This window comes from Dermacentor andersoni, chromosome 8 (genome assembly GCF_023375885.2).
Source record: "Dermacentor andersoni chromosome 8, qqDerAnde1_hic_scaffold, whole genome shotgun sequence".
Classification (NCBI taxonomy): domain Eukaryota; kingdom Metazoa; phylum Arthropoda; class Arachnida; order Ixodida; family Ixodidae; genus Dermacentor; species Dermacentor andersoni.
Window position 1 is genome coordinate 122,467,680 of NC_092821.1, and position 15,805 is coordinate 122,483,484.

Genomic DNA, 15,805 nt, shown 5'->3' on the forward strand with positions numbered 1-15,805 from the left:
GTACCCCATTCCCACTTTTTACTCGAACTGTCTCTTTTAAACTATCATCCACATGTAAGCAAGTAAGTACTTTATTTACAGTAAGCAATTTACAAAGCTCACTGCATGACCTTAACTGTATTTGAAACCTTTTAACCGATTGCATACAATCTGTTTTCGCTAATGGCTTCTCGTCTTCTTACTTACATGTTCTTTCAGGAGTACCCCAAGGCACAGTTCTTGGCCTTTGCTCTTTCTAATATACAGTAATGACCTGCCTTCCGTAGCAACATCTACTATGCGCCTTTTCGCTGATTAATGTGTAATCTACTGCCCTATAACTAACACCGATGATTCTTCTGTCCACCAAAATGACCTGAATAACATACACAAATGGTGCGCTACTTGGCTAATGCCCCTGAATACTGCAAAGACTGGATTAATTTCTTTTCACTGCTTCCAAAATCATAATCTACCTACTTATAGAATCAAGGATACCACCATTATTTCCACTAGCTCTGTTAAATCACTTGGCATTTACATCACTAGTGATTTATCATGGTCTTACCATGTCAACCACATAATAAATTCATCTAATCGAACAATTGCGTACTTTCACCGTAACGTGCACATGGAACCTCCTTCCTTAAAATTACTGACTTACAAAACACTTACGCAACCTCAACTTAAATACGTTAGTGCAGTCTTTGATCCACATCAGTCTAACCTTATTTCAGCTCTTGAATCAGTTCAAAATCGTGCTACACACTTCATTCTTTCAAACTACTCACGATACTCTAGTATATCTGCTCTAAGGAATCTGTTACAATTGCCTTCTCTCGCTTCCTGTCACCGTATTACACGCCTCTGCTTTTATCAAAAGTTTTTCCATTGTTCACCCTGAGACAGCCAGCTCATCCAACCGGTGCGTTGAACACCACACACAGGCCATCCTAACAGAGTCATCCCGCATCGTGCCCGCACTACTACGTTCCAGAAATCATTCTGGCTGCGAGTTGTGCCCATTGCCTCATGTGGGGCGCTGGACTCCTGCTCTTGCGAGCGGTTTGCTCGCAGGAAAGGTCCTGCTTCCAAAGAAGAAACACGGGAGGACACCAGCCCAGCACTGGCTGCATCTGCCGAGGGGCTGGTTAGCGTTGCTGCCGGCTCACTGCGAGCACGCCGGACAGCCGCTGGAAGCCGTTGCGATGCTGCCCCTTGATGCGTCATTTCGGCAAAGCTATTCTTCAGAAAGTAGGATACCCACTTGCGTGCCTCTTTAAACGAGATGTTCTCCTCGACTCTTACTGTGACGGTTTGTTACTCTTTCTTCCATGATGGGCAGGACTGCGAGTGTGCGGTGTGCCTCGCATCACAATTCACACAGTGTGCAGTGTTTTCGTACGCTTCAGAGATGCGTTCATGGGCACTACACTTGGCACAAGTCAATTGGCCTCGACAGTTATGGGAACTGTGGCCGTATCTTTGGCACTTAAAACATAGGAGCAGGTTAGGCACGTATGGGCCGACACAGGTATTGACATACCCGGCCTCAATGATCTCGGGTAGCATACTCAGGAGTGGGACTGCCCAAAGTCATTTTGGAGCAATTTTCGGAGCAAGTAAAATTGCGTTTTGGAGTACTTCGGAGCAGACTAAATTTCATTTTGGAGCAATTTACTGCAATTACTATTTTTTCCCAAATCAGGTTAAAAATTCCAGCACAGCCTCTTAGTATGCTTGTGATAAGTGGGTAATTATTGAATTGTGAATGCGGTCAAGACCCGCTGGCATTTTCTCGCCAGCCGGTCTGACCTGTTTAATTCTAATTCTAACAGCGTCAGGGGCACATCATACGGTTAATATAAGAAATCGGTACTAGTTGGACATTTGTTTTTCAAGGAAGTTCTTGTACAATAGGAATTTGCATTACAGTGCACTTACGACATCAAGAAGAATGAGAAATCCGATCTTTATATGCGATCATCGCTATACTTGGACTGCCAAAGAAAAAAGCTGCAGATCATAGCTTTGTAGCTCCAAAACCAAATTTGACAGTTGCAATAAAAATCAACGTTCTAGGAAGCGCGCTGCAAAAAATAAAATTATTATTTATACCTCTAAACAGCGTGTCAAGCATTAGGTGTTCTGAAATAGTCAGAAATCTGCACTTGTTTTCACAGAAGTTTCAGGTTTGCCACTGCAGTGTACATCACATCCAGCTGCTGCGCAAACACGGGCACCCATAATTTAGTGTGTTTGAAATCAATGAGCGACTCAATTGAAGACATTGCAGTTTGGGTGAATACTGGGATCGGTGTGAAAGAATGGCCATTGTCAACCTTGGACATTGACATTTCGGATCCAGCCATCACTAAATTTAAAACCCTCAATGTTCATCTGAAGTGCCAGGGTTCCCAACTTTTGACTAAAACATCACTGCTACCGGCGCCTGCTTGGCGATCATGGCTTTCAGCCACAACAGAACAGCTTCCTCAAGATTTTGGTGAGCACTTTGGCTGACATTCGTCTGTCGGCATCCAGCAGATTTCTCAGTGGCTTCTATAATCTTAACCTTGTTTTAACATCTGAACATCTTAACATTGTCTGCTTCGAGATTTCAAATTCCCTTGCCATGTCCGCTTGTGATTGACCACTTTGCCCTTGCCTGATAATGTGGCCTTCTTTTACGTCATTAATATCATATAACTTCCTTGCTTCAAAGCTTTTGTCAAGTTGGAGGCTGAAGATGATGGTGTCAGCACCATCGGTAGCAGCTGCCGATGAAATCACTGCAGACGTTTCGTTGTATTAAGCGGCTGAGCCTAGCGTTGTGGTATGCAGCTGAAGTGAACCACAATGCACACTAGAACCGATACGAACAGTACAAATGAACATGTGCACCTGACAATTGCCAAAAGCAACCACAGCGTGAAGCCTTGTGGGAGGGTGCAGCAAGTGGTGCTTGCTATCGAGGTTGTACCGGAAACAAGTTCTGAACTGGCATGCGATATGCATGCAACACGGGTTTGAGGCTGCAGAAAAACAAAGTGACGGTGATGTTGTTTGCATTTTCGGTAGCTTTTTACTTGTGATCAAAGGAAAAAGTCCAGAAAATCAAACGAGAAGAGTTTGAAACATGCAAAGTCTTGGTCATTGTTATACATTGACTCTACAGAGCATGTTGTGGTACTGTGGCAAAGTCGGAGTATTTGAGTGTCCGAAGAAATCAGTCAGAGACTGTATTATAATACGCTCTGACAAAGAACAGATTCGAATTCCACTTATACCGCTTTCCATTGGGTGAACAGGAGCACTTCTAACTGTGCTCAAAGTGCTCTCGCGAGTTCCGGTGCCTTTTAGTGGTCGGGCAGGAGCAGGGGCATCATGATTCATTGGTCGAGGAAGAGCACTTATTCGGCGCCGAGAGCAGATCTCGGTGATTCAAAAAATGCAAAAATATTCAATCTGTCATGAAACCGCTATCAAGATATACATGTAAGTCTTTAAGAAAGTAATGTGCTCCATTATTTTGCACGGCACTGAGGTAATTGACCTGGGCTTGTAGGTAAAAGGATCGAGAGTTTTGCCAGATTTGTGGATTGCGAGACATTCTAGGGTCAAATACTGCATGGCTGTACCAAAGGTGTGTGATGAACACATGTGAAACTTGTTTAGACAACTGGGCAGATGTGGATTTTTTTCGATACTTCACTGCAATTCTTGATGGTAACATAAAATGCTAGTTTAGCCATTTTTAATCACTACAGAATGAACACATTTTTTGCAGGTATGCTGCCAACAAATCCTGCATATGGGATGTTGCAGGCTGGTTCGAGGTTGGGGAAGGCACACACCACAGGATGACATACTGCGTCATGGATTTCCTTTCCGACTTGCCCCCTGCATCGTGACCTTCCCAGATGACTTGGAAAAACTAGCCAATGAGTTCAAGCAGGTGAAAAAAATCCCTATTTTCAATTTGTACTGTTAATAGGTTTAATCAAAACAGCATGTCAGTCGTTTGCCATCTGTACGACTCTTCAAAGCTGTGTTTTTCTTCACAAAGTTCATGTAACTTCTGGAAAACATGGCATATACTAGGACACTTTTTAATTTGGTTTTTTACAGTAAAGTTGGGACAAGCAGTGACTTATTTATGCTGTAAGCTGCATGGAGATGTTGAAGAGCTCGCAAAACCATTGTTTTCAGTTAAATCTATTAAAAGAGTTGTCATTTCTTCACTTACACACATTAAAGTTTGCAGAAACACGTGAAGCTGAAGCTCTCAGCTACTTTGCCTAAAGAATCATCGCTAGAACTGTCGATGCATTTCATGCCTTATTGTGCTCATAACAATTACAATGGATTTGCGTTAGTACAATATAAAACCAACAGCCAAGGAAAGCATACGAAGCTGTGTTTGAAGCTTGACGAATTTGGGCATGACTTCACTTGCTACTTTGTTAGATCCTTTTGCGCTTTCTGTGAAACTAACATTTTTCTTTCTCCCAGGCTTTTAGGTTTTGGAGTTTCCAGACGCTATTGGGTGTATTGACGGGAGCTATATTCCGGTTAGGTGCCCTGCTTGTAAGGTGCGACCCAGTGTATGTAAACAGGCACCACTACCCATCCTTGACTCTGCATGGAATAGGTGATAACCGGAAAAGGTTCCTTGATGCCAGCACTGGTGCACCCAGTAAAACTCACGACTCCAGGATTTTCCTGCTTTCAACGATTTAGAAAAAACTGTGAACTCTGCACTGGAAAATACCACATTCTTGGGAATGCAGCATACCCATCTCGAGAGTTTCCGATGACTTCCATTCGAGACAATGGAAGCCTCCACGCCTCTGACAGGGCATTTAACACCAAACTTTCATCTTCCAGAGTGAAAATTGAAAATGCATTTGGGGAGTTAAAGGGTAAGTTTCGGCAGCAACAGCATTTGCACCTCATGACAGAAAACAACATGGTGAAATTTATTCTCGCATGTTGTGTCCACTGCAACATCTGCATTGGCAACGGTGACTCGCCTGATAGTATAGTTCAGGACATGCATCAACTCTCAGGCTAATAATAATCAAAACCCTACTGCAGCTGCAGTCCGCAGTGGAACATCTTGAGAAGAGAGCCTCTTACGGACACTTGCAGAAGTTAAACGAGAAAAAGTTAAAGTCCAAGATGGGGCCAAAAAGGAGGCAGCCACAAAATCTGTCATAATGCAAGCATAATGCAAGCACAGTGCTCAAACATGAAATGTAAGCTTGAACCAACGCTTAAGCAGAATCTATTTTTGGCCATGTACAGGAACATTTTTGGTGTGTATGAAATAAACAGTCATGAAAAACATGTTTATCCAAAGTGCACTTCTTTATTGCTTGAAACCCAGGGCCTCGTGGATGAGCTGAAGTTTGTCTTCGTGCATCTTACGGCACTCCTAGCATTCTTGAATGCACTCAGCTCACCACTTGGCAAGCTTCTTCTCCTTTTCTTTTTCCAGTTCTTCCCCGCAAGCCACTCGCTCTGCACTAATAGCCCGCAATTGGTCAAAAAATACTGCATCTGCTGCATACGACTAGTACTATTGCGGACTTCCCTTTTCTTGACTTCTGCTGGCCCTTTCGTGCGTTCCCCGCTGTCTGAACTGCTCACCAGAGTACTGGAGCTTTCAGCTGAAGTTGAGGGTGCATCAGTTGAATTGTCGGAGCTTGATGAAGTTGCCTTGTAAGTCAATTCAAAAGAGTCTCTTTGGACTTAGGGTTGCAGGCTGTCATAAATGCTTTCAATTTTTCTCATTTCATCATCAAATGGGACAGGGCAAGGAGGAGCACTTGATATTTGTTATTATCACATGCCTTTTTCTTCTCCCTCCTTACCCTTTTCATGCGATTTTCACATTGATGTGGTGTTTTGTTGCATCCAAACACATCAGCCAGATCCAGGTAAACCTGTTTAAAAAGCATCTTCTTGTTCTTACACTTCTTGAAAGGGCCAACCTGAGGAAAGTACTTGTAATAATAATCTAACAGTACTTTAGTTTCTCCTGGTGTCCACTCGGGAGCAGAAATATAAATAAGGCAATAGTTTACTCAAAGTATAATATGTGTCGGGCACTGCAGCCGGTAGAAGCTCACCTCCGCCACCTCTTTTCACTTGTGGCGGTGGGTCCATTACCCTCTCGCCAGCGTTTGACGCCGTGGTGGTCTCTGCTAGTGAAAAATAAGCTGCGACTGTAAAAACTCTGCCGAGGTGCCTATTCTGTGTGACATGCAATGATAAGGTTCTTTTTATTCCCATAAGTAAATGCCTGCTGTCACGATGGATGGAGCATGCTGAACACAAAGATAAAGAGGCTTGCTTTGCATAGTCAAACAAGCATACAAAGTAATTTCAAAGCGCCAACTGATAGAAGTAACGAAAAACCATACAAGAAGTTTGACAGTACAGCAAAGGAGTGCCGCCCCGTGACACACACATACATAAATTACGTGCCCCATTCTCATCCTCACATGTCGCCACTCCCTTTACCTGAAATGATTCATTCAACACAAACAATTAAAATAAACTGTTGAAAAGTATGTGAAACAAGGCCCCATGCCTAGTAGTTATTGGCGCTTACCATCGGGATTCTCGTCAATGCTCTCCCGCGTGGCCAAGGCGTCGATAACAACTGTAGTAAGCACAAAGTCGTGAGATTGACACTGTTATTTTTCACAGCTAATTTTTCAGGGGGACACGATGCTTACCTAGTGTGGCGGGTAGCGATGACCCCTTTATCATGGCTATGAACATCCGCTGAGCTTCTTCAATCATCATCATGCAGAAGGCAGACACAAGATCACCAACATGTACTGACCAAACTGGCGTGGAATAACTGCGTGTGGACAGTGCGAGCGCGCAAAATTTTGCGCGAAGCGAGCACCGGAAAAGTTTGCTCACATGACGCGTGACATCATGCGCTCCTCCTATTTGCTCTGCTCTCGGAGCAGTGTGACTGTTCCATTCGGAAGACAAGATAGAGCACACGTCCCCGCCACTCCTGTGTGCTGCTCTCGCGGCTCATTCCCCTTGCTCCTGTTTGCCCAATGGAAAGCACTGTTAGTGCCAGTAAACATTATGTAAACATTATGTAAACCATTTTGCAAATCTTATGCTGCAACTGCATGCGCCTGAATCACCAAAGAGAGGCTGCGCCTTAGTGAGGTGTTGCAAAATACCTTTCACACAATCTACCTGTGTTTGCCATGTATACCGTAAACGAAAATGAAGAAAGTTTTCTTGTTTGTAGTTGTCAAAATGGAGAAAGTGTCGCCATTTTTGTCATTCCTGTGGCCAACACGCCAACTTTGCAACCTTTGTGCAAACATGTGTTAATGCAGCTAGGCGTGCAAAAATAACATCTCCGGGCTTCAGTTTATTACTGCCTTTGCAAACAATGTGATAACATAGGTGGAAGCGTACAGCAGGATTGTGGCAGTGCACGGTCTGGTTTCTGTGAACAGAATTAGAAACAGTGTAAATGTTGGTTTTGACTGGAAGCTTTGTTGCACAACGGCTACCCTGTTGACAGTGAACCAGCTGATATGTCCTCAGCAGGAGAATGCCATACACACCTGAGCAGGTCATAACAAGCAAGGCAGACTTGGTTATTTACCACAAACTCACACAATCAAGCAAATGTAAGTGCCGGTCACTGCTCACCTGAGGGGTAGCTTGACTGATCCACAGCCTCTGTGGTCTGCACGCTCCTTGACTCGCTGCCTGCTCTGAAGCAGCACCCAACAGACTTGTCAGCCAGAGGGAAGCTGCACTGCGTGCCAACCTCAACCTGACCGATGGCCTCCGAAGGGGTGTGGCATACCATGAGCCTAGCGATACTTTCAGCTAGGCTCATTGCATTTGTGAGGCCTGCAGAAAATAATTGGAGTTATTGCAATACCATTACAGCATCGAGAACAAGTGGTAATGCCAACAATAGTATAAATGCAGGGGCACTTTACAATGCATAGCGTGGAACACAACATAACCCTCTTGGTTCAGTATTCCTAAAAGGTAACAAGGGACAATCCACAGCGAATACTCGAAAGCAGGACAACCTTTTTCTGTGCAAGGTTTACGACAGCAGAACGTATCCCCGGCTTTTTTTTCACCTCTCATATTTTAAAGCTATTGGTGGAGTATAACAAATGCAAAGTGATTTCAAGATCCTAAGGTCATTGCCATCAGCCTATTTAATGTCCACTGTAGGATTCCCAATTGCCCCATGTCTTGGGCCAGCTGATACTACCTTATGCTTGCAAATTTACTGTTTCATCACAACACCCCGTTGTCTGCTGTTCACTATTGTGTATCAGTTCTATTGCTGAAGGGAATCATGGTCACTGACCAATTCTGATGAATAATCTGACGTTTCAGAACCGCGTACAGGTTCCTTGTTCACTGAGTTGGACAGGAAATCGTCGTTACTTATATAGCCAGCATGTGGCGCAACGAACGTGCATAAATGGCACGCATAGTCCCTGGTGTCCGGTTCATCGTAGCTGGCGTCGATTGAATGATTAGAGATTCTAGCAGCCGTCGGGATAACAAACACGCTCTTTTCTTTGGCAACAACAGTGGCATCGTCCCAGTCAACCTTGTGATTATGTTCTTGCGCATGCTCGGCAATGGCGTTCGTCGTGTGACTATTATTTTTTACGTCACGTTTATGTTCCTTGAGGCGTCTGGAGAACGTCCCTGTTTCGCCAATATATACTTTGTGGCAATCAGCGCATGGTATCTTATACACAACTCCTGGGAATGATTCAACAGGTAACCTGTCTTTCACATTCATTAGCTGATTCCGGAGCTTGCTGGTCGGGATGGGCACTTCCGGAAGAAGGAATTCACAATTCGAAGGCAATTCCTTTCCGCGAACTCTACCAACATCTCTACTATTTCTAGAGTTGATGCCATAGTTGCCAGTTACCCATTCTCCCACCCAATTTCCGCCCACTTTTGCATTAATGTCACCCATTACTACAGTAAATTGAGTTTGCACCTTTCTCACAACTAATTCAACATCCTCATATAACTGCTCTATTTGTCCATCACCACCACTGGTGGTTGGAGAGTAGGCTTGTACAACATGTAATCTATAGCTCCTTTTAAATTTTATTACGACGGCTAACCTTTTGTTAATAAGTGGTCTAACCTGAAGGTCATAAACGGATGTTCCACATTTGCTGTCATGGCGTTAGGAACACTGACCAACGCTTCTAGGGCTAACAGTGTACACAAACAAAAAAAAGGGGGAGTAGTTTAATTGCCATAAGGGCCAACCAATTAATTAAACAAACCCTTAATAAGTAAAGCACTACACAGATAATCTGGAAGATGTGACCACCCCCATGGCATATTATCTTATCATTTCCCTTTTCCTCATTCAACATTTCTGCAATCAACATAATTATTTTGCTCTATGCTTTTTACGGCTTTGTTGTCTATTGCCTATGCATATTTTTAAGTTAAATTAGGCAGAAGTATCACATATTCAGCCTTTTGAGGGCATATCTGTTGGATAAGCATTTATTTGTTGTGCCCTTACAGGAATGAATACCACATGAACATGACCACTGCAGTGGACCGCAATCTCATTGCTAAAGATGCCCCCGCAACTGCATAGATTAGGCAGGAACATTGTGCAATTAGACTTGGCAGTCCCACATTTAAAGAGGCCCTAAAAACGCACCATGAAAAGCTTGTTGAGCAGCACTGACGGCGATTTTGTGTACTTCATAGACAGAGTGATGCTATTATCATTGGCTAAAAATGTGACATGCAATTTACGTTTGCACGATATTGCAAGTACAGTAGAACGTTGTTGATACGATAGTGTTTTGTACAGGTTCCCGAAGCCAACATTTGCGACCATGAACACAAAAAATGACCCGATACATTTATGCTTCTTTTTTATGAGTTAATGGGTCCCTTGAATGGTGTGGACAAATTTTGTAGACACGTAGAGTAAAGCTAGAGTAAAATATTTGTGCCACCATTTAAGTGAAGTGTCATGTTTAGAGAGGCACGAACAATTACAAGTTACCCTCCTCCCTACCCATGCTTTTCCTGTTCAACTCGTTTGTCGAGCAACTGGGGCTAAGCTCAGCCTTCACTGGTTTTTCATTATGACGCGACGTTGTGATGTCTACTTTTGGTGACTTGGAGCCAGTACGCAAAGCCTCTCCAACCTAAACTATAGCCGCCTGGCCGTTGATCTCCAACGGGAGCTATCTAAGCAGTGTGCGTTGCGGGCGTTTTGTTTAAGCACCAAGCGTGTCCGGTATCCCAGTAAATGTAGCCTAGCAGGGCATTTTAACGGATGGGCGGAGGCGTAAACATGAGCGACCTGCACGCCGAGCAGCCACATGCTGGCGCAGGGCTCAACCAGCGAAACACTGAGGTATGTTGCTGTAAACAAGTGCAAAACAGTTTAAACATTTAAAAAGAGGTGCTCACCATAATGCTGCAGCTGAGAATTTATACCAGCAGCAGAGTAGAACAAACCATGTCAAGCTGCGACACAATGTCCCAGCTTGACATGTCATCGCCGGATTTGCAGCCCAAAATGCAACAAGGGCGATTCATAGCCGTCGCGAAAATAAGCCTCGAGATCAACATGGAGAAGGTTATAACACAAGCAGATGACACTTGCTGTGTGCTGGAAATACTTGAGTGTAGTGATAAATTCTCATGTATTCTCATTCTGTTACATTTTTTTATAGAAACAAGTTAACCAACATTCCAACTATTATGAATGTTCGTTCACGATTAAAGTTGGAACAATTATCAATGACGCAATGTGGTTAGTCAATCGAATAGTTTGCTCAACTGATGTCACGCATTCCCGCTACGTAGATGGTGACAGGGTGGCTGAAAGCTCAGTTAGCTGGCGCCGCTGCAGTCGGTAGCAATGCACGTTTTTAAAACCTTATAATTAGGCGAGTGCAACTATTAGAAACTTTTGAATAGTTTTCAAATGCTTTAAAATGTAAACTCTGCGCAACCAAAAATAAAACTGGGGCAAAACCACAATAATTTTCATCCCCGTAGGCATAAAATATGTATAATCTTGAGAACCTACATAGTGCTACAGGCTACGTTGCAGGTATCATTCTCACTTTCGGAAAGTCCTGTATATGAACTGCTAAATTGTATCTAATGCTATGTTTATGAATTTTGACAAATGCTTGATAATGCACAATGTCACGACAGAAAGATGCTAAGCTTATGACTACTACGATCTGAATACCGTTCTAAATCAATTGTGAAAATGGCTGCTTATTATTTGAAAACTATGACAAAAGTATCAATATTCAATTCGATTCTGGCACTACTCAATTCGCATTTGATACAGCCTCAAAAATTGTGATTTGCGCACCCCTACTTATAATAAATTACGTGCCTTACGTGGAGCACTTAAATGTATCACTTAATGATCAGAAGGACCTCCCCTAACAACTCAGTGCGTTTGTAGAATATTGTCAAAATTATTCCAGGAACCCTTTAGTACGTTTGCGGAAATTAAGCTCTTTCGCCAGCAGTGTTCAGTAAATCTACAAACTGCAAATGTTTTGCAGCCGCTAGACCTTAAGTGAACAAGAAAAGGTGTGAGGCACACACAATTGAGAGCAGTAGGTGTTTGCCACAGCAACTTCCCCGGCACTACTCACCTTCCTGTGCCAAGTGAAAATGATGGAACGCACTTTTCCCATTCCGATACAAGCAAATCTCTTCGGCCATTGCATTCACAACTATCGAAACCAACCCTGTTGCGATAAGCATCTTCACCTATACATTTTACAGCACCTGTGGCATAGTGTCATTGGAAGCGTAATGCATGCTTTTAATAGATGATAGCGCAAACACACGGTCATTACCTGCTGCAGGCAGCATCTTATTCTGGCACCACCTACCAGCTTGATTTCATTTTGGTTTCCGGTCACTATTTTGAAGCTCTGTAAGTCGTAATTTATCCTAAAAACAGCACAGATAAAAAAATTAAGGCAGGCACAGTGCCTGTGTCATCTGCCTTCTAGGGGTTTTCACAATGTCGATCAAGGATGCAAAGTTACGCACATGATATATGAACAACGAAACCAGCGATGAGCTTATTCGTGCACTCGTATATGTTCACCTTTGAAAGTGCTCGTAAGCGGCAGCAGCAGGGAAGTGAGCTAGTTTAAGTGCTCGCTCACCACGCACACATAACATGACATAACTGCACAGCTTACGCATAAGGTCTGCTAAGAAGATTTAAGTAAAGGAAATACTGTCGTCATCTGAGTGCAACAAATGGAAAGTGCTGATGCCCCAGTTGGTGTGGTCAGCACAAGCAGTGAGGAAGGTAAATAAATGCTGTCACGTGTGTGACCACTGCTGAGCACAATAGCACAACTATCCCGTGACCTCCGCATATCAGAATAAAGGTGATTTTTGGATTTAAAAAAAAATAAAGAAAGAAGGCCCACGAGGGCGCGTGGGAGGTGCCACCTTTTTGACATTGCGGCTGACACACGCCTGTTGCACTTTACTAACAGTGGTGGTACTCTATTAATAGTTTCAACTAAGGGCAGCACATAGGCACTACAGCAAAGCTCATCGAAGGCACGAACAGGTGGATCTGCGATCTCTGCGAGACTGCGGCAACTGTTTCGCTCTAGCTCGCATTTTGAGATCATTTTATACTGCACGAATTGGCAAACACGGTTGATCCTACAAGTGTCAGCAAAAGAACAGGTTCTCGTACAAAACTCCTCGAAGTACTCTCGAGATGCGTTGCGGCAGCACATTAAAGAAGGGAAACTGTACCTTCCCCATTGGTGGTGGTGGTACGAATGCAGGATGCCTTGGAACGCGAGGTACTGTACAACAACAACGATGAAGCATGTGCTTTCTAATGGTTCGATACATAGAGTTTCTCACTATAACAGCTATATGGTTCGATAAACCCGGTTCAGAACTGTTCCGTGCCCTCTCCCTTTTTGCGTATCCGGTTGGATGGATGGATGGATAAGGCTCAACCACCGTTTAAATCGGGAGGCGGCACACGCCACCTAGCCGTGACCAACAATATATTTTGTATTAGTGGAGGGCTGGTGGAGGGTGAAATGTCACTCTTGCCAATGCCTACCGCGTCGCTAGTTTTCCCATTGAAGCGGAGCATAGAGTTTCATATTAGTATTTATTTAGAAACGCTATGGAGCGGAGGTTTCTGTAGTTCGGGTATAGTCGCGGAGAGACGGCGCTCGCTGCCGACCCTACTTTTACAGTTAAAAATAAAAAGCTGAACATGGTGGCAACTGCCATCATTGAATGCTTTGCAACAAGCCAATGAGATGTATCTGTGTAAGGGTGCTGCTGCGAACGACGAGGTCCTTTTGATAAGCAGTCTTACAGACCGCTTGCGTAACCAAGTAGAAAACAAGTGTATAAAGCCGCTTTCAGCATAAATTGCCTTGGTAGAACGACCAAGGATGGAATACCGTGCGTTGCGTGCAAATATTTGAGAAAAGCGCTTCTGACCCGCCGGTCACGTCTCCAAAGTCGGAAGTCGCCAAAATGTGCGCCTAAAAAACATTGCAGAAGTTGCAAACATGCACGCGCAAGAACAAGCGCCTTACATCAAAAAATAACGAAGCTCAGCGAAGATCTCAGTAAGATGAAAGCCGATAGTGCTGCGACCAAAGAAGAAGTGCTTGCCGAGAAGATTAAGCATCTCTCATCGAAGCAGCAGCTTGCTGTTCGGCAGTGCTTTGAAGCTTCAAAGAGGAAAAGTCCACGTGGTATGATCTACGAGAAAGAGTGGATTTTGGAGTGCGTACTAATTAAAATTCGTAGCCCAAAACTTTACAAATACATGCGAAAGCAGGCAATTCTAACCCTGTCAAGTGAAACGACTATAAGGAAATACACAGCTGAATACAGGGGTGGTTATGGGTTTAATGAACAAATGCTGGTCGCACTAAAAAAGAGAACGCGGTGAGATGAACTTCACAGGCATGGAGGCATTATCATTAATGAAATGAAGCTCTCCGAGCACCTTTCAGTGACCATCAGGAGGAAAAATTGAAGGTTTTGTACACACTTGAGGACCAATTAAGCGTACACAACTGAGGACCAAAAGACCTTGCCATGCAATCATGGCCTTGTTGTGATGTTTGTGCCCCTTGTAGGCAATTGGACGCAGGTGCTTGGTGTCTTTGGTAGACGAGAATGTCAAGGGTGAATTGCTTGCGAAAATTCTACTTGAGGCCACAGTACTCGCAGAAAAAGCTGGGCTTCTTATCAACTATATAACGTGTGATGCAGCCTCTTGGAATAGGAAGATGTGGAGAGTTTTTAATGTAAAGGCATCAATGAAAGAAGTTATCTGCAAGAAGCAACACCCAGTTGACAGTAGCCAGTTCCCTTATTTTTTTTTTCTGACTTCCCTCATCTTGTCAAGAATATTCGCAACCGGCTTCTAGGCACAACTTTCAAGACAACGGATGGACAGGTGTCCATACAGTTTGTGAAGGAAGCCCTCACACTTGACAACAGTGCACTTGCATTGAGGGCAATGCCTGGTATATCAAGTGTTCATGTTGCACCGGACAACTTTGAAAAAATGAGAGTGAGCTATGCTTTTCAGCTCTTTGGAAAGGGACCTCTGCAAGCATTCTTTATCAGACACAACTGGAGAGAAGCTGTGGCAGCATAGAAGCTACTGCAAAATTCTTTTCAAGAATGAAGTCGCTGATTGCTCTAATGACTTCTAGGTATCCAGCAGAAGCTCTAGCACCCAATTCTACCAGTGTACAAAAGATCCAAGATATGCTTGAATTTCTGAACACATGGGAGCGTCACACTGACAAGAGGCATATTTTCTCAGTGACTCAACTGCAGAAGGACTAAGGGTAACACTGACAAGTATGCTCGAGCTTCTTGACTACCTGAACAAAAAAGTGGGATTAAAATATTTGCTAACTTCAAGGCTTAGTCAGGATAATTTAAGTTGAGAACTTTTTCGGTATACTGAGACTTTCGTCGGGCTGCAACAGTCATCCAACGCCGCAGCAGTTTTTACTGACTGTTCATTGTCTTTCTTTTTACAACTTGGCACGAAGCGTCACGGGCAGCAATGTGGAGGATGATGTGATCAACTCTCTTCCTGAGGCAACCTGAGGCAAAGTTTTTGGAAACAGTGAAGTTGTACACAGATGAAAATACAGAGGTTCTGACGTATTTGCCAGCAGAAACTGATGAACATGTGTATTATATGTGAAGAGAAGCGAGTCAAGGTTAATATATTACATTTCAGGCTATGTGGCAAAAAAGTGCGTGCTATACTGACCAAATGTCCTGATTGCATTGCCCGCCTCTTGCTGTCAACTGAGCAAGGGCGCTTGTTGGCTGCTTCTGCATTTGTGCAGTTCAAAGATCAGGGTGGTTTGTTGCACCCTTCAGTTGAACTTTTTACATTTATTACACGCCTAGAGGATGTTTTCACTAGTTGTTTCTCTACTAATAAGGTGCACAGTGAGAGTGTAATGGATATCCTGGAGATGATTCATTCTGCCAGGCCCTTGAGTATTGGTTGCAAAGCACATGCAGAATATGCTTGATACCCCGTGTTGTCGGCTTTTATGTCACAACCAGGCTCCACTTTTTTTGTAAAGGGGCTGAACAAAGCCAGCACCTATCCAAGCGGAAGTCATCTAAGCAATTGAAGTTATGCAGGCTGAATTGATTGCATATTAAACCAATAATTTGACTGGTATGCCGGCATTCCTGAATGATAGCT

General features: G+C 43.6%; 1 protein-coding gene and 1 long non-coding RNA gene across 13 annotated transcripts in view; one reads left to right on the plus strand and one right to left on the minus strand.

Moving 5' to 3' along the window:
- l(1)10Bb (BUD31-like protein) overlaps positions 1 to 13,071 on the minus strand; it is a 125,930-nt gene extending 112,859 nt beyond the window's left edge. For 2 of the 12 annotated variants that reach the window (XM_072289877.1, XM_055069835.2), the window contains exons 1-4: positions 12,832 to 13,071; positions 7,684 to 7,890; positions 6,729 to 6,785; positions 6,602 to 6,652 (exon numbers count right to left, since the gene is read on the minus strand). In XM_072289877.1, coding sequence (XP_072145978.1) covers positions 6,602 to 6,652; positions 6,729 to 6,785; positions 7,684 to 7,876 — 301 coding nt within the window. In that variant the 5' untranslated portion in view covers positions 7,877 to 7,890; positions 12,832 to 13,071. Of the gene's footprint in view, positions 1 to 6,601; positions 6,653 to 6,728; positions 6,786 to 6,921; positions 7,057 to 7,683; positions 7,891 to 12,831 lie in introns of those variants that run through there. The other 10 variants (XM_072289881.1, XM_072289883.1, XM_072289880.1 and 7 more) reach the window with 8 other exon arrangements.
- The window catches only part of LOC140219863 (uncharacterized), a 478,555-nt gene that overhangs the window by 403,706 nt on the left and 59,044 nt on the right, over positions 1 to 15,805 (plus strand). The gene's annotated exons all lie outside the window — the stretch shown is intronic.